Source organism: Aplidium turbinatum, chromosome 5, assembly GCF_918807975.1.
Source record: "Aplidium turbinatum chromosome 5, kaAplTurb1.1, whole genome shotgun sequence".
NCBI lineage: Eukaryota > Metazoa > Chordata > Ascidiacea > Aplousobranchia > Polyclinidae > Aplidium > Aplidium turbinatum.
The window spans coordinates 15,846,982-15,874,532 of record NC_137476.1 but is presented as its reverse complement, the minus strand read 5'-3'; the positions used below and the strand labels follow the sequence as shown (position 1 = coordinate 15,874,532).

The window sequence follows — 27,551 nt, the reverse complement described above, 5'->3', positions numbered from 1 at the left end:
TTTTCACCACCTTTTCGTATTATCAATTTTTTTTTTATGTGTAATTTGATGATCAATAGTCCAGCCAAATTCCTCATTCAGAACAGTCATTAGCAACAGTGGTGATTTAAGCTTGTGACAGAAGAAAACTGTATCTGTGTTTTGTAGACTTGATAAAAACTTTTCATAGAGTCCCTTGGAAAGAGATTGCGTGGCCAATGAACAAAACCAGTATACCGTAGGTAGCCCACTACTGTCAGTGGCATAGGCGTCGATTTTTTTCTTGGAAAAGAGGAATTCTGGGTGGGCGAGAGTTTTCAAACAGATTTCATTGAATGTGTTTTGTATATGTTTGCAAATTCGCAATGGTTCAGTCTTCGAAATTGGCATATTTTTACTTCGGCAAAAACGTTGCCGAGGCCAAACGGCAAAAGTTGAAATTGCCTCGGCAATTGCTGTGAACACTAAGAAGGAAGAGATTGTACTAAAACATGTAAAACGAGAAGCGAAAAATATACTAGAGTAGTCTTATCACGAACGCATTGTTTGATTTGTTGTGATGTAATAATACCAAAAGTAGTGATAAAGCGAGCAACGCGGATACGCACGCTGTTACGGTAATTCACGTTAAAAAACTCACGGGGGGGTGGGAAAGTAAGTTAATTTTGGGTTGATTCAACGTTCGAGTCAGCACAAATCGATTTAATTTTCCCGGCGGGTTATATTGCGTAACAACAATGCCCAATTAGAAATTTACGTTTGTTTAACATTAATTCGACATCTAGCGACGTTGAATTATCATAAAATAACGTTAATTGCTCAACCAGGTACAGGTAACATATCAAGAGCTCCCTGCGAGAAGATTTCCTCGATGTACGTAAGCTTATAAGCCAACATAATTTCGGCACAATTGGGACACTGCGAGCAACACAAAATCTGTGTGATGAACTAGTCAGAATCGGTATCATCAGATGCTGTATCAGCTGGACGAGATAACGGAAAGCGAGGCGCAACAAGGAGTAGATGCTTACAATAATTTGACGTCTACTGGAGTTAAATCAATGCAAATAGGGTGATATTTCTATAAAAGATTCTCCCAGCTGGGCACGAGTCTAAGCGCCGGCGAAGTAGGAAGTAACTCAAATAAAACATCCAGCAAAAGTAAGATTGAATCAACATCCTAGTCTGGTGTAGTCTAAGAAAATTAGTTTTTTCTTGTAATCTTGTGGTCCTTACAATCACCTCGGCAATTGCCGACGGTAATTTCGAAGAGTGTGGTTAGTCTTTTTCACAAAGACTGCGTTTAGCGTCGCTGCAGCAATTAAGCTTTAATAGGTTGGATGTTTTCTTTCTTGCACCTTGCGATCTTATGAGCGCTGCTAAACTAAACAAACTTCTTTTATGTTTTCCTTTGCGACCTAAAAAGCGTGTGACTCGTGACCTGTTATCCTTAAAGTGGCGCCTTCGGATTTGCCGCATTTTGATTTGTAAAAGCGATTATTTCAGTACGTCTTTAGTTTGTATCGGTGATTTTATTGTCATGTTCATTATGATGTCATATTCACATTCCCTTACGCTGACCGGGAACTCAAGTTTGATTGTGATGTAACGAAAGTGAGACCATTCGGAGAAAAGATCAAACGTGGCTTTCTCTCACCAGGAATTGCCAGCTGTGGCGGGTACCTCTAAATACCCATTGTCAGGCATTGTCGGCTATGTGGGGGTTGTGTAGCATTTCTAGGGGTTGTCGAGCATTTTCAGGGGTTGTCAGGCATTGTAGAGTAGCTACTTTTAGGCATTGTCGATCATTATCAGTGGTTGACGGGTTTGTTAGGCATTATAGAACATTTTCAGGGGTTGTCAGGCATTGTAGAGTAGCTACTTTCAGGTATTGTTGGGAATTTCCAGGCATTGTCTAGGATTTCCAGGCATTGTCGATCAATATCAGTGGTTGACAGGTTTGGTAGTCATTATGGAACATTTTTAGGCATTGTCGAACATTTTCAGGGGTTGTCAGGCATTGTAGAGTAGCTACTTTCAGGCATTGTCTTGGATTTCCAGGCATTGTCGATCATTATCAGTGGTTGACAGGCTTGTGAGGCATTGTCGAAACATATTTTGCCCACCCTCGTTTTTCGGCAGGGTGGGCGTCGCCCACCCTATTTCGACGCCTATGGTCAGTGGTCATGTTGATGTATGAAGGTGCAACAACAAAAGTGAGAGTTGCATCATATTATTTGCGACGATTTTTTTGTATGAAAGTTGGGGTACACCGAGAGCAGCACTGTTACTTCTTATATTTTCTGTTGTTGTTGACGTTTTTTTTACTGAAGGGGTAAGCGATGGCTTACTTGCAGAACAAAATTTGAATATGGTGTTAAGGTTTTTCATTGCTGTAAGCTGCGGTGTTTTTCGTCTAACTCTCTTCAGGCAAACAATAGTATGGATGGACTGAAAGTTTTGTGAAATGCAAGGAAGGTAAAGAGCAAAACTAGATTGGGAAAATTCAGAGAATGTAGGAAAATGTAGTATGGCAAAAACATTTTTATAAAAAATGAAGGAAAACGTCTGTCAGAATTATGTATGCTTGCAATATTATACGTTGACGAGACATGGATATTAAGAGAGAGTAAACTAGCAAACCTTGAACAGAAAGTGCAATAGAGAAAGAAATTTGTTGGTTTATAACGATAAGGGAGAAAAGGACTGAAGCTTTGACGGATGTGCTAGAGATGAGGGAGACTATAAATCATCTTGTAAAGGAAAATTCAGTGAGATTGAGCATGTGCTAAAGAGAGAGAAAAAATGTTTTCTACTTAGAAAGACATTGGATTCAAAGGTAGATGGAAAAAGAACGTGGAGATGTCCACAAAGGATACGGGAAAAACTAGTAAAGGATGATGAAAATGTGGTCGGACTTAAAGCGAAGATAGGATGGATAGAATGAGATGGAAAAATAGGTGATGACAAAGCAGAGTTTGGATGATGTTCCGTCTATGTATTTTTCATTTTCTGGCAACTAATAACTTTTCATTGAAAAATATGTGTCTACTGTATAATCAACAACTGTAAAATGGATCATGAATCTTCTTCCGAATCTAGCAAAGAAAATTTTTGTCAAGGCACGCTGGAAAATGTTGCGTGCTATTTTGAGGTACCACATGCAGATCCCTCTACATTCAATAAAGCTTCACCAATAGCTTTTTTTCGAACAAACACATGGCTTCACCTTTTCACCGTTTGTACACGCTAGCTGGGTTTACCTTAAGCAGGAAGCACGGCATTGCCACGTTTGTGCATGAGAGCCTGAAGTGGACCTTTGTCCACCCATCTCCAACTAATGCCGAGATTGAGTGGGTGTGCACCAAATAAAGTCGAAATCAGCACTAAAGTCAAGCAGAAAAAGAAAAGAGCAGAGAAAAAAGCAGATATCTGTGCCAATCCAAGCTTCTGTAACCTGTAGTGATGAGCAGTTGCAAAGAATAACAGAGTTAGCAGCATTTCTTTGCATTTTCTACTTTTAAGCCAGAGTTCACTGCTCCTTTGGACCGTTGAGTCACCCAGCAATGATTTAATGTTGATGATGGATCGTAACACGGGCAAGTATCCTAAATTGTTTAAACCATTGGCACAGTTGTTCCAGGCTAAGCTTAAAACCATCTTTGGTACCTGGCAGAGAGACTTGTATTCTTTAGCTTGTTTAGCCAAGAAGTTTTCCTAACTGAAAAAAAAATCTGCTGCGCAAATCAAAGTTAAGTATCAGCAAAGTCAGCATCAACGAGCTCGAACAACCTCCCAATCCAAAGAGTTGCTTAAGCCAATAGGCTTAAGCTTATTAGGCTTAAGCCAATAGGCTTGCTTATTAGGCTTAAGCCAATAGGCTTATACAGCCAAAGACGCAACTAAAAGATTTGTTTGGTCCAGATTCATTTACTTTATTTTCCCTCTTGGAGGTCTTCCCCGCCTTTTTGCACTTTCCTCCAAGGTTATAGGAACAAAATGAAATCAAATTTATCAAGCAGAAACTCGGCTTCCTCCGTGTCACAAACGATGCAGTTGAGCGAGCGTTGGGAATGGTGACAAATTCGCACTCCGGTAATGTAACCAAGTCTGAAGAAAAAAAAAGGCCATATGTACAGAGTTGTACAAGATCTACACAAGCAACAAACCATACTGGCTGGAAGTTCTGCACAAGATAAATGTACAAAAAAAGTTATGCAGGCCATAAGTTGGTGAACTGAGCAACAAAGCACTACAGATTGATTTTGCCTGAACCCGTTGTCATGCATTTTGTGACCATTGCTATGGATAATTGGATGCACAAATTAAAAGCAGCATTTTGCAAAACTTCATATGGTAATTGTTTGCTTTATATGTTTGCTTCAGTGTATTAACAGCAATGCCTTTAGCAGCATTATAAATTTGTGTTTCTTTGCCCTTTTTCTAAAAAAAAAACAATAAATTTCCAACTTTTTTAAGCATTTTTGCTGAAAAATGTCTCTGATGTTATTTTGCTAGCCCATAGATGATTTTAGATTGCAGCAATGACTTCCCAAGACTTGATTTAGTGGGGATAGACACCAAAACCACTAGCCTGCACCCACTAGAAAAAAAATTATAGCCAATTTAAGGAATTTTAGCTCGGTGGCCACTAGTGAGCTCTTGGATAGGGATCAAACGGGGTCAAATTTTTTTTTTCAAATACCAATGCCCAAAGATAGCCCAAACTACAACTTTTGGCAGATGCACTAAGCTGAACCAAAAAATTTGTTTGTTTTTTTTATCCACTCTAGTGTGCATTTGTATCTCAGAGTAACATCGTCAACATCTACATTCTACAAGCCCCCACCGGCCCACCCTCGCGAATGTTGCCATGATCCCTTCCAACGTTCCCCTCCCCCAGTCTCTACGCTGGCGATTTCAACTGCTAGCACATCGACTGGGGCTACAGCAACACAAGCAGTGACGAAGAATTGCTGGCTGACTGGGCCTCTACAAACCATCTTACCCTCCTATTTATTCCAAAGGAACCAGCCAGTTTTCACTCCTGCCGCTGGGGAACAGGGACAAACCCTGACTTGGCCTTCGCGAGTGTCGACAGCTCTCTTCCAGACAGACGTGTGCTTGAAAAGTTCCCGCGGTCCCAACACCGGCCGTCCCCCATCATCGCCACAAAACTTGTGGCTCCTGTCCACGTCCACTCCTCCAGTTCACCGGTGAAGCGATGGAACTTCAATAAAGCCGGTTGGCATCAATACAGCCTCCTGACCAATGAGTCTGACCAATTCTGCAAAGTTACCATCAACTGAAACATGCAACGCAGACGAGGCATACCAGGACTTCTGCAATGCCATAATACCTGCGGCAAAGGCCACAATACCACGTGGCCTTTGAACCAGCCATACACCATGCTATGACTCTGAGTGTGAGGCTCTATATCGCTCCTACCTAGGCGCCCCAAGTGGTGCTGCTTCTAATACCGCCGCCACCGCACTACTTGAGAGGCTGGACACAAAGAAGCTTGAGCGATGGAACGAAGCTGTCCAAACCATCGACTTCTCACACTCAAGCCGCAAAGCATGGAGCATCATCAACAACCTCACTGGGCGCTAAGCAAACTCCCCTCGTCAGTGCCCCATTTCTGCTAATGCCATTGCTTCCCAGCTAGTGCAGAACGGGGTCTACAAGACAAAGGATCCCGCCTTGTCGCCAAAGAAGTATCTGCCCTGTGACGAGTGGAAGAAACAATCTCTGGAGACTTCAATCCAGAGGAATTCGCCACCCTCCACCTAGTGAAACCACACAAGCAGAAGCAGACTGAGACGCCTGAAAAATGGCGTCCCACAGGGATCGGTCCTGGCTCCACTTATTTTTAACATCTACACCCACGACCTGCCAACTACAGTTTCCGCAAAATACGCTTGTGCGGACGACCTGGCAATTCTCCACTCTACAAAGTCGTGGGAAAATCTAGAAGACACCTTGAGCCAGGACATGAAAACTCTCTCAGCTTATCTCCAGAATTGGCGACTGAAACTCAGCGAAACCAAAACTGTGGCAGCAGCTTTCCACCTCCACAATCGGGAAGCTGATTGTGAGCTGCACGTCCAGAACAACAGAAAATCTCTGTCCTTCTGCCCCGAACCAAAGTATCTTGGGGTGACACTGGACAGATCGCTCACATACCGCCACATTTGGTGTCACTGCGTAAGAAACTCACATCCCGCGTTGCGCTACTCAAGCGCCTGGCAGGCTCCAGCTGGGGGGCGAGGGCTAACACTTTGCGTATAGCAGCCTTAGCCATTGTCTACTCTTCACCAGAGTACTGTGCACCTGTTTGGAGCCGCAGTACTCACTGCCATAACATCGACACTGCCATAAACAGCGCCCTGCGCACAGTGACGGTATGCCTGCGTCCCACACCATTGGACAATCTCTCCATTCTCGCTGGCATCCAACCTGCTGAGCTTCGTCACGAAGATGCCACTCGGTCGACGAGCACTGGAGCCTAACCACCTTCTCCACCACAAGATCTCTGCTCTCCCAAACGAGCACCCCCGTCGACTGAAATCAAGACTGCCATTTGTGCCAGCCGCTCAACTTCTGATCAACGAAGCTGATGAACAAGACATGTCTGCGGCTACTTGGGCGGACCATAAATGGAGTTCTGAATGGAAGTCAAGCGCCACCAGACTCTATTCGTTCATCCCCGACGCTGACACACGCCCCATCGACCTGACACTACCAAGAGGGTGTGCCTCAAACGTCTCCATACGGGCGTCGAGCTTTTCCGCTCAACCATGCACCAATGGGGAATTGCCTCCTCCTGTGAATGTGGTGCCGAGGAACAGACCGCAGACCACATCATCAATGACTGTACCATCTTCAAGCCACCTAATGGAGAAGGTCTGCGTGTCATGGAGGATGAAACCAAAGGCTGGCTGCTCTCTAGTAGCCTTCCAGTGCAGTCCGGGAACATCGTGAATCTGGGGTGGTAAAAGGATAGACCCTCGGCCCCAGAGGCTCACACGACGACGATCTTTTTAATTGTTCAATGCTAAGGAGTGGCAAGAAGAGGAATGAAGTTGATTGAAGACTGTTGATCATCAAACTACACATATATATAAACTAAGAAGGTCCTTCGGATAGTGGAAACAAGCAGATGTAACATGTCTAACTTATGAAAAAGATCGTGCAATTTTCATAAATCGAGTTTAGGTGGTGCTGAGCCGGGGGTAGGTGGTGCGGAGCCGGGGGTAGGTGGTGGTGGTCTGGCTAACTTAATACTTTTTTCTTAAAATTGAACGATCATCATTTTACAACGGCACAAGTTGAATTTGCAAAGTGTGGGGATAATAATGCGTCTTAGTACAGGTACTCTATAAAAGGACTCGCAATCAAGTTGAACGTGATGAATTGTAAGTTTAAAGTAGCACTAAACTTGAAACAGTTTAAAGAATCCAAACATAACTTTCTTAAACTAATTTTACTTGTGGACATGTCGTGTCGATCCCCTCAAGAAATTTGATTCGTTTTTATTTTAAGTTCCTAAATAGTTTTAGCATTGTTTACTTCTGAGAAGCAAGATAGAATTTTAGGGAGAGAATGCCCATCAAAAATATGTTCATGATTTACCCACTGAGCTGTTTTGGCGATTGATTTGTCTATTGTCTAGTGAAGTATCACACATATAATATAACCTCTCAGTCTAACGGTACTACTGTAAATCAGAGTCAACACCACATTTACTTTTACAAATAGAAAAAGTGAGGTTACATTTTTGCGATTGTTTAAAGCATTTACCACTGAGACAAACTGTTCAGAAATAATTTTTTTCCAGACTATACTGTCACAAAAATTAACTACATGACCAACACAAGCACAATGCGTTAGAATGCAAAAGCTAGCACAGCCCTCAAAATTCCGGCATTGAAATCTATTCAACGCATAAACAGCGGCATAACCTGTGTACAACTTTTCAGCCTGCCAAATTCTTCATGAACTGGATTGTGCAACGTGGTATGACTGTGGAGACGGCAAGGAATCTTTTAGCAAACGATATGGCTGAACAATATGGCATTCACACTGACCCTGAAAGGTTTTTGCTACACTGTTTCCACTTAGCTGATGCTTTAGTTTTAATGCTAACTGCTTCAGTTTCAAACCAGAAAATTATAATTTTGTATATTATTTTGCGTAGAGTCATTTTTTACCTGGTGGTTTTACAAACAATTTTGTGCCAATCCATTATCTTGATAATGTTTGCATTACAGCCCCAAAGTGATGGTTTTCATGTTTTCAATGCATTACACCAGGCAACAAAAATTGTTTGTACTGTTGGGTGCTAAATCCAAATCTGAGCTCGGATTTCTTCTATTACATCAGATGTTGATTTAGCGTTTATCACAAATATTTGCAGTGCCACAGAAAAAGGTTAGTTCTAGGAAGGCCAATATAGCCGAAATACGATTAATAGCCATAGGTTTGCTTCAAGCTTTGTGATTTAATGCGAAACATTGACAATGAGGGTGCCCAGTTATGCTTTTAGCTTTCCTCTTAGCTGATCATTACTTTATTGAAAGGCTGATCTATGCCCATTGCTTGTGTCCAATGTCCAGCCAGTCATCGACCCGCTCCTTCCAAAGGAGTAAGCTAGGTTCCGCACGGAGAATTAATCGTGGATCAGGTCACCCTCTTAACATATGGCTTCAAAAATTGCTTTAGACAAAAAAGGAAGGTCAGCGCTGTCTTTCTAGACCTTACAGCTGCCTACGACACTGTATGGCACCGAGTTTTTACTGTACTTGTAAGCTGTTTCGCCTGCTTCCGGATTGACACATGGTCTACGACTGTACGTGATCATTGAGCTTGTCAGAAACAAAAGCTTTAAGCTCACCATCGGCAAATCACGGCGAAGCAGATTGAGACGCCTGAAAAATGGTGTTCCACAGGGTCGGTCCTGGCTCCACTGCCTTTTGACATCTACACCCATAACCTGCCAAGCACGATCTCCCGAGATATGCATACGCGGACAACTTGGCAATTTTACACTGCACAAGCACACTGAACTACACGACACTAAGAACACTACACTGCCTCCAAGGCAAAATTCTAACTTTAAATGCAAAAACTGACAAGATGAAGCAACGGTAGCTTCGGAGCCAACTGCTGACAAGCTTACAATTGGTGATGCACAATTTAACGTCGTTTTTACCTTTCGCTATCTTGGTCTTCTTTCGTGTAAGGCAGATTTGTTCAGATTGCATGGCAGGTGATGGAAAGCCAGGTTCGTCCAGTTCTGCTATGCCATGCATTCCATTTGGCGCCTAGTAAATGGGGCATTCTAGAACAACATGGTCAGCAGTTTGTTCCTCTGCGCCGCACTCGCAGGTCGATAAGAGAGCAAGACCCCACTTGTACACATTGGAAAGAAAGTGGCCGACTCCGAATTCCATTGAGCTTGACCCAAGTCGGCCGGGGCAGTTCCATACCTGGATCGCGCCACCGGCTGAAATATAAAACTATGAAGTTAGGTATTGGTGGCACACTATGCTGTGTTCCAAGTGTCTTCCATATAGTGTACTGTAGTGGTGGTATGATCACTGAATAGTTGTAATAATTCAAGGGCAGCTGGTACAAAGGGTGTCTTGACTTTAATCGCCGGAAGGTTCCTGAGGTGGGATGTTGCGTTTTGCGTAGAGCCAGTGGTAAGGATCTTCTGTCCGGTGAGCCAATGTAATGGCTCCCTTTTAGCGAAGCTCAGCAGGTTGGATGCCTGCAAGGATTGGTAGGTACTCTGTTGGAATAGGGAGAAGGCTCTGCATTCTGTTCATAGTTTAATTTTGGCGTCAGATCTGTCACTCTCTTTTGCGTTCTAATTGTGACGATTCGTTCCTTTCTACGGCAATAAACTGATATACAAGAATATAGACCTTGTTTTCAGGTCATCCCCATTCCCCAACACTACTGTGCTTAGAATGTCGCTGTCATAATTACAGCTGTGTATGAGCGGGTTGCTACTCTCTATGTCTGATACAATCTTCATGTCTTAGATGATGAAACCGAAGACTGGAAGACTGGCTGCTCTCTAATAGCTTTCCAGTGTAGTCCAGAAACATCGTGAAGCTGGGGTAGTAAAAAGCTAGACCAGCAGCTCAAACGACGAAGAAGAATATTACTTTTTGTTGATAATTTTGCATCAAAAACAAATTGGTATAAAAATTGTAGTTTGTGGGCCTACTTGCGCACCCCAAAGCACAAATTACTCGATACAATCAGTATGTAAGTGTTATAAACGCGACGTCAAATCATCCACTTTTGGCAAATATAACAATTTGTTATATCTCAAAAACCTGACTTGGTAGAAAAAGTCTAAGGTCGGATTTGGATTCTGCACCCCAAAATAATCCGAAGTCAGTTTTCTAAAGTTTTAAAGTAAAATTGTGTTAACTAGTGTATTTTCACTATAACCTTGACTACTTCTTAAAAGAACCTGTCTGTCTCATTTTTACTTATCTTGTTGCTTTTAGGATCCGCATCCGCAAGAAAACATGGAGAAGTCCTGGTCAAATATATATCTCAAGTGACGTGTTTGGAACACACATTAGCCTTTATGGTTCTCTAGAGTTTTTTGTGGAACTTTTAGAAGAACCAGAAAAAAAGGTTTTCTATTCATTCATTGTTATCAAATCAGTGAAAATATACTTTGTGAGCTTGATCTACATTCAGGAGTCCCATTCTGCATAAAATCATTAAAAAAACACTAAAATTGCAATATTGTCATAATTGGCATAAAATTTTCATAAAATTTCCCTTGGCAAAAAATTTTTACAAAGCACAAAGTGCTGTGCCGTTATTTTCCACTGTTGAGATATGTGCATTTGGCCTTCAGGTCAACAAGCAGTGTGAATGTTCTTAACAGAGCTTTAATTGTAACCTATGTAGCTGTGTCAATTGTTTGTGCTTCCTGTCTGCAAACGATAGTTTGTCCAATATCCATGCATTAGCTAGCGACAAGATTATATCCTAGTGATTATACATTTTGATATGATGTTATTTTTACATGTTGTTTATAGTATGTAACACTTTGTTTACATGGCACAACTTGTTTTTGTGATTTTGTTTTGCTGCTCAGCCATGTTTGCAGTTATTCTTAAAGAAGCTTTTTTTCTCTTTCCAAAACCGAGGAAAACGTTTACGCTGTTTGTTAATGTAATTTCTAAGCAAAAGTTTTAAGCTAAGTTGTAAGTGAAATAAGTCCTTATGCCACAAAAATCCAAATGTCTCGTCACTGGTTCTCGCGGCGTTAGTTCGTGTACTGACGTACCGTGTAATAAGATGGTGATAAGGGAAGGGTAACACCACATTATTAAATTCAATTTTATTTTTCATTGCTCGCGGGATCTTACAATGGTGAATTTTTTATTGGGACAACAAGGAGGTCACACCAAGTATCCTTGCTTTTTGTACTACTGGGATGGTAGTGCCAACGAAGAACATTGGTTAAGAAAAGGGCCACCACGAAATACGCTGGTTGATCGAATAAAGATCATTCTACCACCATTGCACATCAAACGTTGACGAAAGAAGCAGTTTTTTCTCAAAACACGATCGTTCTGGGGACTGTTTTGGCTGCATATTATGCTCAAAATTTCCTGGCCTTAGTTATGATAAAAGCAGAGGTATTTGATGGCCCCAGATTAGAACGTTGCTCAAAGACTAGCACTTTATCACTACCATGGCCACCATCGAGGCTCGAGCTTGGAATGTCTTTGCTCTTATGGTTTATAACTTCCTTGGAAATAAGAAAGCTGACAATTACATAGAGAATAGAGATGGTCCAGAAACTTCTCGTCAGCCTGCACGAACTTGGGAGTAGGATGAGCATTAAAGTTCACTACTTGCACAGCCACTTCAGCGAGTTTTCAGAGAACCTTGGCTATGTAAATGAGGAGCACGTTGAGCGTTTCCATCAGGACATCAAAGTGCTAGAAGAACGTTACCAAGGTCGATGGAACTGCAACATGATGGCATATTACTGTTGGGGTTTGATGAGAGATATCCTTTATGCAATTTATAAGAGATCAGCTACAAAAAGAAAAGTTTTGATATCTTAACGTGACTGCGTTTATTTCTACCAAGATATGCTTTGGATTTTTACGGCACTATAAAAATCGCTCGGTGATAGTATTACCTTTTTTTTGCATATGTTTAGTTTAAATCTCAAAATTCAATTCTGTGAGAAAGACACATAACTAAGAAAAAAATCAGCTTTTCAGTGGTGCCTTACCAGTGATGAGCACAATGCTCCGTATCGTACTTTTTTTAAATATTTTTCATTTATTTAGTGTTTGTATATAGGCTACAGCAGTCAATAATGATCGAAAAAAATGCAATCAAAAAAATAGTTTTGGAAAAGCATTCTTAAAGGAATAGCTGCCTCCCATTGCAAACATTATTCTATATATTGGGTCTTAAACGCAACATAAGTTTTATAACTTGAATCATTAAAATTATCCATTTTTAAAAAAAAGATTTCATATTTCAAAAACGTGATGTGATAAGTGTTGATAAGTGTTCCGGCGGGTCAATTGCCCTCTTGATTATAATTGTGATGAATTTGTAAACGTTGAATTTGCGTTGTTCCTGTGTTCTACGTGATGTGGCTTGCCGGACTACCATGACACTTCACCTCTGAATGTCGCTTTTTGCGCGTGCTGGGAGCCGTTGTTTCTGGACACCATTTGCCTTTGTGTTGGATTTCAGTATTGGTAAAGCAAGCTAGAGGAATGTGTGATTTCGGATTTAAGTTAAATCGTTAAGAATTAATTATAAGTGTGTACAAAAATTCAGCTTTTTATCCCAACTCACTAAGTCACTAAATCAAGTCATACGCAGTAGATAAACATACAAGAAACGATTGCAAGCATGGTTGAGGCAGGAAGAGGAGGGATTGTAGGAACGCATTGAGCCCTTACTCTTGTAACCAATGAGCAAAAACTAACACTCAACGCCCTCAAATTACCCTAAATCCATTGAAAAACTCTATACAAGAAAAATTGTGTTGACCAGTGTTATTTAAGATTGTTTTCGTGCATTTTTTTGTTTTGCCGCAACGTGTATGATGTTTCGTGGTCACAAATTATCAGTGCGGGGCACTCTTCTACACCCTATACCCAGTAGATAAATATCCCATTTCCTTGCTAATCTATTGACACTTTCAGGTACGCCTAGCTTAATAATCCATCAATGTTCTTAGACCATTATACTTAATTCATATAACTTGCTGCACACGAATCTCTAAATGTTACTAGCTAAACGCATTCTGTGTTTTATGCTTTTATAGCCTACCTCCTGAACAGAGATGGGCATGATCTTGATCTTGAAGATCACTTTTTTTTAGGTGATCTTGATCTAAGATCACATTTTTTTTGTGTGATCTTGATCTTGAAGAACAATAAGATCAAGATCATTTTAAAATTGAAATTTACTTATTAGATCGAGGCATTTTTTTAGAACTCGTGCTGTACAAAGTAGTTAGTGGCAACTACTAACATTAAGCCACATTTAATATGATATGTGTCCAACAAAAGTCGATTTAGAGTTTCCATCTAATCTGGTCAGTGTTGCCATTTCAAAATTGAAAAAGTTTTCTGTGTTGGTCATAAAGAAGTCAACTTTCGTGTAATGATAAAAATGATTTAACTTTGTTCACAATTTCCATGTATGAATTTTAAACAAATGTTTGTTTTCTTTGACCCAATTTAGATGTTTCAAAAGTCTAAAATTGGTTTATTGCAGCAAATCAACCAGACCAAGACTTGTTTAGTGTCTGAGTATGGAGCGGTTTGTCGGACCGCAAACCTCTGAACTTTTTAGATAGCAGACAACAGTAGCCTATCAAGGTTGCCAGATGGGTAAATCGTGCAATAAACATTGACATAATACAGTGAAAGTTAAAACTACTTAGCAACACGAATAAAAACTTCCACATGAACCAGACAAAAATTTGGTAAAAAATGATGCAGTTCAAAGTTTTATTTATTTATTTATTATAAATAAAAAGTATAAAACTAATCGCAAATTTTGCGACTTTTTCAGTACGGTACTAGTGTAACTCGGCCTTGGGTGTGACGTTGCGATTCTACGTAAACTACGTCAACAATTGATAAGCCTAATAGCAACAGTCACTGACTTATTACATTTCTTAGCCCAACGAACGAGTAGTTAAAAGTAAAAGTTAGCAATACCCACTATATACCTTTACCCAGGTTGCTTATAGTAATTATTTTTTGCAACATCATTGATCAAAAACTTCATTTTTTTCAAGTACACAAAAGTGATCTTGAAAGTGATCTTGATCTTCAAGATCACGATCTTGATCTTGATCTTCAAGATCACCTATTCTTGGTGATCTTGATCTTCAAGATCACCAATACTGGTGATCTTGCCCATCTCTGCTCCTGAATAGCAGCACAGCCTGCCTAACTGCGGTCATATCCTGCAGCAATCTGTATTTACAGTGCATGACTTCACAATCGGACAATAGGCCTTGTTATCTCTATGGTAACAGCGGTGTTCGTTTTGACTACCTCGACGTTATTCTCCTGGAAATATTTGCTTTTGACCATTGACTGCATGATGACCCAATTTCCACACCTACACCAATGCAAAATTTTCCATCCGACTAATGCTGCCAGAGCACTAATCAGAATAATCTTCTTCGCTGTTTATTCGCCGTTTTTTGGCTTAAACAAAAATCCTTGTCTGAATTCGGACATCTTAAGTGATTTCTAGGTGGTGCAGTGTCACTTGTCTGTGTAGAATAGATCTTCTGTTAATCAATGCACAATGACCTATGCGATGTTTCCAAGGCAAACACGTGAAGCTGCCGCCTTTCATTTCGTTGTATTACCAAACAGAAACATATTATATCAAAACTTTTTTTTTAAAAAGATCATACTTTAATACTAAAAAACCACCAAAACAATTATAATTTTTCTCTAAGCCCCCTTTGAAAGCTTTTGCTTGGAACAAAATACTGCATTTTCGAGCAAGTTTGCAAATCCATTTTTCGAAGGAAACTGTGCACTGACACAGTTTTTGATACTTTATGCCTATCATGGCCATGACCACTTTTACCATTATTAGCAGAGCAGTGTTTTATATTTAATTATTAAAACTTATATTCTACAAGGCTACACAATATGCATCATTCCATTAGGTGTTTTTATTTGTAAATCGAATGACTACAGTAGTACATAGGCCTAGCATGTATTAAAGCTTTGGGAGCTCAATTGGAAGCCTTGCTTTTCAAGTGATTTCAACTCTGCATCCTTTGCTTTTGCTATAATTACACAGTGATAGCTTTCCACTACTGTACAGTATTTCCTGAACTGGACTTCTTGCAGACTTAATGCTGTGCTGCTAATATCAGTGTCACTCATTGTAGGCCGAGGTGTTCACTGTCAACAATCACGAAATCAACAAAAGTAGGCTACCCTTTCTTCAAGAGGATTTGTGCTTGTAAAATGGCAGAAAACTTTTGTTGATGAGTTTTTGTGAGAAGTAGGCTACCCTTTAATTAATATAGTAGAAATTTGAAGTACCCTTTCAATAATCGATTTACTTGTAGACCAAACAAACTGACCTGATCTTGTTGTGTCGACGGTGGTCGCCCGCTACTCTCCAATTCAGTGACTTTCATGAAGTGGTCTTGAACGACGGCAAAGAAGCTACGAGTTATCTCGGCTACACCTTGCAACACCTCAGAACGAAGCTGGCAGAAATGAGCAATATTCCAGTAGATGACCTACTGCTATCTAAGGTATTTCAAAAAGATGAAACTGTGAGAAAAGGCCTGTCGTAACTATTTGTTCTGTGTCTGCAGAAAATTGGAACATATCTACGCCTTCAATTCATCTATATTGCTGTTCTTTGGATACCTAACGGTTTCCTATTGTTCCATACCATATACACAACTTTTAAAGCTTTTTTCATAATTTTCTATAAAGTGTTTTCATAACATTTTCCGTTCTTCCAGGGTCGAGGGATGTTTCCTTACCGTCTCAGCGTGCTTTGTGCCGATGGTGACCTCGAGTGGGTGCCGTCTCAGCAGAATACTTTTTGGCAACACTTGTCAGATGACGGCATTGTTATCTACTACAAGTCAGTTTATGTTTATAAAGCTAATGCGATAATCTAAGAAGCATTTTTTACTTTTAACGTTTGTTTTTGTCTCATTTGGTACCAACGGAGTAGGCTACCTACAGTACTGAAACAAAACAGTAGTGAAAAGCGGATGGAGTGTTTTGACCATAGACGCTTTGAACATTAAGCGTTTTTCCCTGTGGACCAGTTGACTGCAGTCGTTGTGATCCTACTGGCGCTCGGCAAGAGAGTTAATTTTTGCTTTAAACTTTTATAATTAAAGAAGAGAAAGAGTGGTGGCCAGGCGTGCATGAATCGAGCCCTCGTCGTCGAGGTGGCTGCCTTCCTAACTCTGGACCGCTGGGCTACCCTAATGACTCCTAAACGTTCTCTTAATTTAGTTTCTGGCAAAGATGTTTCGAGAAAAACGTTCACAATATTACGTGCATGTAGCACTCCATGTGCTGCGGAGCCAACGGATTGCAAAGACGCCTACGATTACGACTAAGCAATACACAATTAACTAACTACCAGTATTATCTACGTGACTTAAAAAAATCCTTCAACGAACTGTTTATATTTCTATGCTGTTTTATTAATATCTACTGTATCGTTTTTGTTAGTCTTGCAAGGCCTGATGCGTTGCGTTCTGAAATGGCTTTGCCTGTGGTAGAAAAAATTGTTTAGGGGTTTTTTTTGACTATCTTGCTCTTCATGATGAGCTAACGCAGGCGTCACCAACCTTTTTTGCATGCGGGCCACTTTGGCACTAAGGAGAGCTGTGGCGGGCCGCACTAATAAAATGTTAGGTAGGTTGACTCTTATGCTAAAAAAGAATGCATTTCGTACCCAGTATCCAGCGTTACATGTTGTTCATATTTATGTTAGAATACCGCAGCAACAAAATTAATCGAACAACGCTATTGCCAGGCCAAGCTCCTTTTACAACACTTTTGACTTTTTTTAACAATGCCTAATAAACGAGGCCACTTGTTTTGCGCACTTATAGCGAATCGAGCGGTTTCATCAGAATATTCATCGCCAAGCAAGAGTGGTGTTGTCACTTCGCTTCACAAAAGATATCTTGCAATTAACAATTTTAGTAAACAAGGAAATGTTTGACACATCGCAATAGAGGCAACAATAGTGACCTGCAAACATATCAGCAAAAAATAGGCTCCAATAATAGGGAAAAAGAAACCAGGCACCATAAAGCAAATGCTTGTGGAAATCACCCAAAAATCGTAATTCATGAACAGTCTTCCCTTTAAAAAAGCAATGAGTTGGTTTTTCATCCTTTTTGTGAATCTATAAAACTGTCTTTCTTTTGTTATAGACAATTATCACTTGCAATGCTTATCAGCGTGGCAAGAATTTGTTGATTAACAACATTTTGCAGAACTTGCTTCGGCAGTAGATATACTAAAATTGGAACGATGCAGAGAAGATTAGCATAGCCCCTGCGCAAGGATGACACGCGAAATCGTGAAGCGTTCCACATTTCTTTAAAAAAAAAAAAAAAACATTTTGCAGTACTAAGCTGAATATTTTCATAATAGCCTACAATCAGAAAAAGTCTTTAAATTTATATATAATATTTTGCCAATTTATTATAAATTGAGTTGGCACACCGACCTATTTTGCCAACAAAAACTTGCATAAAGAGAACACTGGTCGTGAAACACAATAACGGTGAAACGCACACTAGTGTTTACATGACATTTGCAAACTTAAAATAAGCAACCCTATGCTCGACATTTTCGAAATTCGAAAACAAACGTTTTAATCAACCACTGGGACAGTGTGGCTGGACATCGCATTGGAATAGCTTTAAGCAACCCCCACCTAGAACTATAATCTGATTGGTCGGTCGGTGGAATCGTATGCAAAGCGAAAATATGCTTCCCGGAAAGTATTTTTTGCCTTCGTGCTATTTAACTCCTCATGAAAAGTATTTTTGGTTATACTTGCACGCTGATACCTTCCGCGGGCCGCAGCGATACAGCGTGGCAGGCCGCCATTTGGTGACCCCTGAGCTAACGCATCAAAAGTGTTCCCCTTAAGCCCATCAGCACTTTTGATAACACATCAAGGTCGATCAACATATTAGCAACTATCTTTTTTTTCTTGTTTTTTTTACTCATAAATTCTTTAAAAAAAAAAACACTTGCCTTTTTTTCTCTTCGTTTTTCTTTCTAAATTAAAAAAAAATTAAGGTGCGACCGTGCCATATTTTAAACTGATTGTCCTGCTTTGGTATCATGCATGTTATTACGTTTACGCTTTGTCGCTTCTACCTTTTTCTAGACCTATTTTGCTAATATTCAAGCTTTTTTATTCAAAGAGACCGCATGGAGAAGTTAAAAGTGTGTACTTCAAAAGAGCGTGATGAAATCGAAGATAAAGAACAGAAGTTTGATTCTTCGATTTGTAGTAACAAAATATCGACAAAGGGTACGAGAGATTTATTGTCGATTGTAGCCTAATGCTTAGTTTTGCCTAGATTTTGTGTTATTTCAACGTTTCAAGCTGTAGACGTATTTTGCTAATAAAGTAATCTCTGCGTATTTTTTTCAGGTGTCAGCTACTCCCCTAATAGACCATGTTACCGCCGTGAGAAAGCCCTGAAAATATACACTGTTGATCCAACAGCCCCTTCCAAAGAAGACGATTCTTCTATGGCACTGTAGCTTTCGCCCATTTTACATCTCAAACAACTGCCAAATCAAAAATGTAAATTTTTTTGACATTATCACGTAAAGGGTGACCTGAAAATATACATCGAGCTTCTGCAGCAAGCTGAAGCTGAAAGGAACTTGAAGAACTAGGTTTTGAAATTTTCTAGATTGCTCCAGTCAAAACACTTGTTGTTGGATAATTTTTTGATGCGAACATATATTTTACTGTACATCTGGTGAACACGGTTGCATATTCTGGTAATGATGTTGCACGCCAGCACGAACAAGATGGAAGTATTTTTTGATCCCACTGATATAGCCTAGTGTAGATTTGAAAGTACTAACTCTAAGCAACGAAATCACAACATATATCATGACCTAATTTGTGTTGCTTTTTGACAATAACAGGTCACAGCTGTCACTCTATGAAAAATTTTTAAATAAACGTTGATAAGTTTATTTTGCCTTTTAATTATATTCTTGTGCAACCTTATTGTTTGGTTCAAATTCAGTTTTTAAAAATTCGCTTTTTGCGACTCTTGTGTTGAACAGGAATCTTAAGACGGATTGAGGTGTCGAGTACTTTTGCACAAATATAGAGTGGCTCAGCGTCAGAGCCGATACAAAAAGGCATATTAGTATTTTGTAGGCCTACAAGTCGCCAGTGCTGCTTCAGATTTGTACCACTAGTAGTTGCCATCATTTCACTTCAACATGGAGCTGCAACACAACAATGTATTATAGCGGGATAGAATAAATTAAACAAGAACACATATTCTTTGAAAAATTTTCCAGTGTTTTAACTCAGTCACCATTGACATGATAGACAATTGTCTCTCCTCAAGTAAAATCTCCACTAGTCTAATATACAAATTAATGAGTTGATGCTGCTGTAAAACAATGGAGTGGCCTGCTTTTTTTAGGATTGAACCACCTTGCTATAGGTACTGCACCTGAAGGCAACTTTCCAAAAGGTACCATAAAAAATTCCTTACTTTAAAATTTGACCAATCAGAGTCGCGCGTAGAGCGTTCACTTTCCAACTCAGATAGGTAGGCACTTTAACATAGGACAGTTTTCCGTGCGAACCAGCTACCACCATTGCACCGCGGCGCATTGGTTAAGAAAGGTAGGACAATTTTCCTCATAAACTCGATTGATTACAGCAGTGGTTCTTAAACTGGGGGGCGCAAGAAATTGAAAAACCCTGCATGAATTCATGTTTACAGTGTTTGTAGAGCGTGTTGTTGTCACATCTCGCATTCTTTGTGATGTTTAAACCAGGGCTACTGAACTGGCGGACCGCGGTCCGAATCCGGACCTTCTGGGTGTCGATGGTGGACCTTGAGCTTTTGGAAGAATAACCTCATTGCCACCTGACGTTTCAGGGCTTCTTTAAACATAATTCTACTGGGAGGAAGCAATTTTTACTGTGATTATCCTAGTTGCTGGGTGGCTTCGACTCCCAGACTCCCCAACACTTTCTCAGAAATCCAATTCGAGTTACATTTTACCTAAAAAAGGGGTTTAGTACAGATAATTCAACTTTCGTGGCTGCTTGTGAAATAAAATATTCACCGGACCGCTAAAAATATTCAACTTGTCAAACTGGACCGTTGTTAAATTAGTTGAGTAACCCTGTTTCAGATGTTGCTAAATGTTTCTGTGACACCTTGACTCTCGTAACACAACGGTTTTCTGGCACAACAGCCTCAAGCTCTAATTGTAATAATAATGGCAACGACTGATTGATAAGTGACAGCGGCTAGAAGTGCAGCAGTATCCCGAACTCTACAACAGTAGGCTACCATGCGTAAACTTTTTTTACATTGATTTAATTAGGTTTATTTTTAATTAATCAATTCTATTGATATAAAATGAGTGGAAAAAAGAGAAAGTACAGTATGACGAAGATTATCTGAATTTTGACTTTATAGATGCCATAGTTAAAATGAGTAAATGACCAAGTTGTACCACAATGCGTCATATGTTTTCAAAATCTGAGCAACGACGCTTTGAGACCAACTCGTTCCCAGTGTCATCTTGAAAAAAACGCCTTGACTTTTTTTCCCGCGCTTTTTGGAAGTAGGTTGCAAGATTTTTGCTCTCCAGGTCCAAGTCTTAAAAACTTAATTTGTTCAAATTTAGGACCTGGAGATAAAATCAAATTCAAGAAAATTACACTGTTTCATCTTATTTGATCTTCGTCAGAAATTTTCCAAACTATCAGCAAGTGGAATTTCAGAAAAATGTAAAAACAAGAAGTAAAGAAAGTGAAGACAAGAAGTAGGCATGCAAGAGCGGAAATTGCATCATATAAACAAGTAGACTGGTCTGGAATGAGATACTATTAATTATTATTGAAATGCAACTTTAATTTGTATTAAATAGTTATTTTATCTTTAAATTGCCACTACAGTTAACTGTTGACTGGTAGCCTAACCTGTATTTCTAAAAGCAGTGCTGCCAGACCTTGAATTAAAATTCGTATTATCACAAAACTGCTTCATTTATGTGGCTTAATTTATTATACAAATTGTTGCAATTATAATTTGCTTTTAAATATATTTTTTGAAACTATTTTTATTAAGTCTACCTTACTGTGAAATTATAAATGCATTTAAATCGCCAAATTTTTTTTTTCGTTTTTAATTTTTGTGAAATCTTTATAAATTTCAACTAAAGTTGATTAATCACTCCTTATCTAAAAAAATAAATAGTGCGTAGCCTATGATCCCTGGTATTTGATTGTACTTAATTGTATCTCACGTTGGACTTAGTTTTTTTCCCTGAATTCATTTGGTCACACTAAGCCGGTTTCCTTAACTTTTCACTTTGCTAAATCTTTATTTTGTGACGTCATAATTTTGTTAAACTTTCAAAGTGAAAAGTTTTGGAAACTTGTCACTATTTTTATTGTGTGTAGTACTGTAAAGCTTGAATCGCCCTTGTTGCAAGTGTTCATTGTACAGTAAGATTCGGCCTATTTTTTCTTTTGTTAAAGAGAGGGTTTAGGCTTGTTTTGTTTAACTTCAGCACGTGTTTAAAATCGCAAAATCGTCATTTCCGTAGGGTGGCAATTGACTAGTAGACCGTATGGTCGTCTCGTTGTCTCCCTGTCGGTATGGGAACTTGTGTAACTTTTGCATTGTGTATATTGCATATTTCAAACATGTAGCCTACCTATGTTCCTGTTACTGACAAATAAAACATTGATTGATTGATTGATTGACCACCAAAATAAACCTTTATAGCTTTTTTCCAATGCAAGAAAAACTCTTTTGAAAGATAAAGATTGCTAGTAGCAAGTGCTTTCGCCAATCGTCGTCGGCGGAAGTTGTAGAAGCGTCTTTCGGAGATGATAGCTCGGGAGAAGAAACCCCACAGACAATTTACAAGAGGAATTCTTGGAGCTAACAAGAAATTCTACTGAAAGGGACGACTTTGAAGCAATCCCACTTGTAGGGTTTTGCTAATACAGTAATTGAAGCCCCCAATGTAGGGTTTTGCTTAATAATGGGCTATAGTTTTTACTGTAGACTTTTGGTTATTAAGAGACTCTGGGTCTCTAGCCACAAACCGGGTAATTTAGGCTTCTGTCTAGGGCAGTGTTTCTCAACCCCGAGTCCGCGGACTCAAATGAGTCCGCGGAAGGGCCTGGATGAGTCCGCGAGCACAGTTGCTTTTGCTAGAAGTCAGTTCATATTGTATTACAAATAAAACGTAAAATGCTCCTATTTCACCAACTTTATCTTTGTGATGTCATAATAAATTGGCTAAAATTCTACAACTGACTGTGTTCTACCGGTGAGAACACAGTCAGTTTTAGATTAGATGCCTGGTGAACAGTCTCAGACAGAATTACTTAAAATGGCTAAAAGAAAACAAGTTTTTGCATATAATGATGAATACTTGAAGCTTGGATTTACTTCGATTGAGGTGAATGGCGAAGTGAAGCCGCAGTGTGTGTTGTGCTTAACAGTCTTAGCTCACAGCTCTTTAAAGGACACGAAACTTCGTCGGCACCTAGAATCAAACCATGGAAATTTTGTTAACAAATCTCTTGAAGTATTTAAAAAAAAGAGCATCAGGTGAAGCGAAGTCGCATTGATCGCCCAACTGCTTGGAGAGGAATAGTATATTCTCACAGTCATGCAGTGCGTGCTTCTTTTGCGGTTGCATGGAAAATCGCTTGTGCAAAAGCACCTCACACAGCTGGAGAAAATTTGATTAAACCAGCATCTGTTGAAATGGCCAGGAAAATGTGTGGTGATGCTGTTGCTAACAAACTGGAAATGGTTCCTTTGTCAAACGACACCATGAAGCGGCGTATCGAAGAACTCTCAAGAAATGTTCTGCAACAAACAATCGCTGCCATAAGATGCTGTGAAAGATTTAGTTTGCAACTGGATGAGACAACCGATATCGGAAGTGATGCACAGCTCATGGTGTTTGTGCGATATTTTGACACAAATGATTTCGTTGAGCAGTTTCTGTTTTGCCGTCCACTTGCTAAAAATATCACAGGAGAAGAAATATTCAAGAAAGTGGATTACTTCTTTGAAGAGCATCAGCTTGAGTGGTCTAATTGTGTGTCTGTTTGTGCTGATGGTGCTCCAGCCATGATGGGAAGTAAGAAAGCCTTCATGAGTTTTGTGAAAAAGAAAAACAATAACATTTCGGTTGTTCATTGTCTTCTCCACAGAGAAAATTTGGCAACAAAAGAAATACAAGAAAATCTTGCCATAGTTTTCAAAGAGGTTGTATCTGTGGTAAATTATATTAAATCTCGTCCTTTGAACACTCGCTTATTTCGTGCTTTGTGTGACGAAATGGGAGCGGAACTCAGTGGGCTTCTGTTCCATTCAACTGTTCGTTGGTTGTCACGAGGAAAGGTGCTTGAGAGAGTGGCTACTCTTAAAGAGGAAACCCATGCTTTTTTAAAAGAGCAAAATCATGAACTTGCTGATCACTTTCGTGATGATGAATGGATTGCGAAGTTGCTATTTTTGGCCGATGTTTTCAGCCATGTAAACCAACTGAATAGTTCTATGCAAGGAAAAGAGAAACTATTTTTTGATGTTTTGGAAAGTATTGATGCATTCAAACATAAAATAAAGCTGTGGATGCATCGAATGAAAAGTGGGAGGTTAGCTGCTTTCCTAGGATTGAACTTATTTGTGGAAGAGAAAGATATCAATTTGGGCGTCATTCTTCCCATCTTTCTTGAGCACCTCAACACATTTCTTTCTGAATTGAATCGTTATATTCCTTCCAACAATTATTGCAGGATCTTTAATTGGATTCGGAATCCTTTTCAGGTGTCAGCGCTAGAACTTCATTCAGATATGGACTGCATTGCTGAACAGTTGCTTGAATTGCAAAGCCGACAGATGTGGAAAGACAAGTTTAAAAAGGCTTCTTTGATTCAATTTTGGGCAAATGTGCAGTCGATGGAGCCTAGTCTTTCAGATCTTTGCAAGCAAGCTGCAACAGATCTTTTACCATTTCCAACCACATACCTGTGTGAATCTGGCTTTTCAACTCTGACGATGATCAAAACGAAGTATCGCAATAGACTTCAACCGGAAGATGACATCAGATGTGCACTGACAACCATAATTCCGGAATTCGATAAACTTGTCAAGCAAGTTCAAGGACAAGGCTCTCATTGAGTGTGTGTTGAGTGAAAAACAGTGCTTGCTTTTTTCGTTGATACCGTATTAAACTCTCGGATAGAAATCAAAAAACCTATTTTTTGTTAATATATAAAGCTTGAGTCCGCGGATGTATAGGCGAGCTTGAGAATAGTCCGTGGGTCAAAAAGGTTGAGAACCACTGGTCTAGGGGTATGATTTCCTACAAAAATTAAACACGTAAAATGTAATATTAAATGTATTTTTTATTATGAATCAATTGTTACAAGTTAGAAAAATTGAGAAATATGTCTCACCAACTTAGTTTATTCCGACCGGTGTCAGATGAGCGACATTCTCCAGTCGTGAATTTTACCTTCTCGTTCTGCCATCCATTGATATAAAATCTCTGTTTTATATGTGTTATCAGCATTTTTCAATTCCGTGCTTATTTCATAATGTGGTGCCTTTTTATCAGTAATAGCCTATCGTGAGAATTATGAAACGAACCCGGTTACACAATCATATCGCTTCAGAAATACGAATGCGGTTAGCCAAACTCTGTGAGAGCGGCATTTGTTAACAGGAAACGTGACCTAAGTTCCATGAGAACATTTAGGTTTTGAATTTGCAGCGTTGAAATGCATTTTGCAATTCTGATGGTTTCGATTAAATGTTAAAAGCTAAATTTGTTGGTTAAAATATGGTAGGCCTACATGTTACACACTTCCCTCCTTACGGAAAAATAACGGCAGTGCCGGTCTTTGGGGTGTGCGAACCGTGCGATCGCACAGGGCCCGCAAATTATTCAGAAAATGCAGTAATTTTTGTCATTTCCAATGGAAAAAATTTAATTCGATTCACAAGCAAGTACCGGTATCCTTGAAGTCAGTTGCGGCTTTAGGGTGAGGCAAGTAGGCTTACTGAGATTGTCGCGTCGGGCCACCTTTACAAGCTTATATGCTTTTAGGCCACCCACGACATTTCACCATGTGCCAAATAGTTAACATTGCAGTGTGACAACAGAATTTCATTTTGTGGCAATCGCGTTTAAATAGAATATAATACATGTTACTTTCAATACAAAACCATCGCTATTATGCCATATATATGTAGTTTTAAAACTAAACATTAAAAGGGCCCGGATTTTTTAAACGCCATGTATCAACTTGCTTATAGTCCAGTCAAATTAACCAAAAAACCTGGGAAACCCGGAAAAAAAATAGTACAAAGCTAAAATTTTGCCACAAGCATCAGTGCATGGTCTGAAACAAAATATCAAAAATCCACCTTGGGCAAAAAAAATTATGGGATTTTTGAAAAAACGAAATTTATCTTGCATTTACACCTAATAATGTTCAACAACTCTGGAGGTGCTGGTTCCATGTCCGTTATGATAGGAAAGTATTTTCTACATACAATCTTCCATCCCCTGTTTTCAGGATTGATGACCGTAGCAGGAATAGGATGCTTCCATTGCAAGACCTGTAGATGCACCCACTGTGCATGACCCTTGGCAGCACATTCTGTTGGCGGTAACTTCTCTGGACGAACACCAACAGTTGGAGATGCGACAGCAGCACACATGTAGCGATTGTATCGTAGCTCACAGAGTTTCTCGTCCTTACCACCATACATTAAGACAAACAACTTCTGACCTGCAGTTGAAATTTCTTCTACGTTAGCGTTTGTTGAATAGAAAAGCTGGCTTATTGATCTGATCTCCTCTTTACTTTTTAGATGTTTCAGGAGTGCCACTTTGCCATGTCCAAATGTAGCCGAGGTGGTGTCACAACCACTCCATGCATGCAGAAATAAGATGTTTTTTACTATTTGTTGACTTATGCTTTCCGCAATGCCACGAATTCGGAACATCTGCAAACCAACCTTCGACTTTTTTGTTGCGTGTGAGAAAAGATATATATCATGTGATATATCCCGCCCATCCCAGTGGTGAATGAGCAATACAAGAATGTCAGTGTCATCTGAAACAGCCACTGTGTGATGTCGGGCAGTAGAGAGTGTTAATGCTTGTTTCGCTATCATGGTGTCTGCATCATTGTCACTTTGGTACACATCATGATCATCTTGTTCCAGACCTTTCATCAACATTGCTATGAACTGAGTCTTGTTTTATTCATTTTTTTGAAAAGCCTGCTGGTTATCTGGAACGATGAGATGTTCTGCTATCTTTGTGTAAGCAGCTGTTCGTCCACCTTCTCTACGGCTGTGCTCGTGATCCTTCGTTGAAGCTGCGTATCCATCAAAGACAACAGTAGAACTCCCTCCATAATTATTTTTCATATATCCCACATACTGACTTACAACTTCCTTGTATGAAGAAGCTGCTTTCCAATAGACACGATGTAATAATGCGGCTCCATCTATAACAAATTTGGCATCTGTTAACTCGGAAAGCTCTACTGGTGGCACACCCTCTTTTAGAACGGAGACAAGTGATGATTTCTTTCCTTTTCTCATCATGTCATCCTTGAACAGAGAAGTTGGTATAGGAGCTAACGCATAAGCAAAAAGGGACTTAATATTGTCACTCCTTTCAACTTGAATCAACAATCTGGAAAACAGCAGCATCGGATCTATGTGTATGGTGTCATCTGCAATTTTTGTTCCTTTTCGAAGATTCTCCAGAGTCCTTACTTGGTCAGCTTGCTTAAAGGACATTTCCGTGTAAGACTTCTTGTCCATTTTCTTCTGCATCATGATTCCAACGTCTTCCACAATGTCGCAATTAATGCCGTCTTTGTCATCTGATGCTTGTGCAGATGACAAGGATCGTAGAGCCGGGTCAGTGTCATCGAATGGGTTGTGATTCTGTAGCCACGTGATCATTTTGCTAATGTCTTCAGAATCACGTTTAATTCTGCTGACTCCCATTTCAGCGTGTTGTTCACTGGTGGCCACGTCCAGTTCAGTAAAATCACTCATGGAATGATGGATTCCAGCACACCGGTGCATATTACAGATCCATAAAATCCCACTGCTTCTGTAAATCCACGTCCCTGTGTCAGGCGTGTCAGTCCACTTCGGCTTTTTAGGTTTCTTATCAAGATCTGTTCTATCGCAAGGTCTGTGGAGATGCCACACCAAA

The 27,551-nt window shown here is 39.7% G+C and overlaps 2 protein-coding genes and 1 non-coding gene across 3 annotated transcripts in view; all 3 read left to right on the top strand.

Moving 5' to 3' along the window:
- Window positions 1–22,030, top strand: part of LOC145771273 (ubiquitin carboxyl-terminal hydrolase 47-like) — a 247,893-nt gene extending 225,863 nt beyond the window's left edge. Inside the window, exons 27-32 of the mRNA XM_082583009.1 lie at window positions 7,962–8,077; window positions 10,509–10,641; window positions 15,614–15,805; window positions 16,022–16,146; window positions 18,473–18,582; window positions 18,706–22,030. Coding sequence (XP_082439135.1) covers window positions 7,962–8,077; window positions 10,509–10,641; window positions 15,614–15,805; window positions 16,022–16,146; window positions 18,473–18,582; window positions 18,706–18,818 — 789 coding nt within the window. The 3' untranslated portion in view covers window positions 18,819–22,030. The remainder of the gene's footprint in view (window positions 1–7,961; window positions 8,078–10,508; window positions 10,642–15,613; window positions 15,806–16,021; window positions 16,147–18,472; window positions 18,583–18,705) is intronic.
- LOC145771424 (U6 spliceosomal RNA) lies at window positions 17,531–17,633 on the top strand. The gene has a single exon (XR_014289215.1). It is a non-coding gene; the product is annotated as a U6 spliceosomal RNA (small nuclear RNA).
- A 1,026-nt stretch (window positions 22,031–23,056) lies between the features above and the next one.
- LOC145770979 (SCAN domain-containing protein 3-like) lies at window positions 23,057–24,481 on the top strand. The gene has a single exon (XM_082582718.1). The coding sequence runs from the start codon at window positions 23,057–23,059 to the stop codon at window positions 24,479–24,481; it is 1,425 nt and encodes a 474-aa protein (XP_082438844.1).
- Window positions 24,482–27,551: the final 3,070 nt, after the last annotated feature.

Coding starts and splice junctions, on each gene's coding strand:
- LOC145770979 (XM_082582718.1), top strand. CDS start 23,057: ATGGCCAGGAAAATGTGTGGTGATGCTGTTGCTAACAAACTGGAAATG.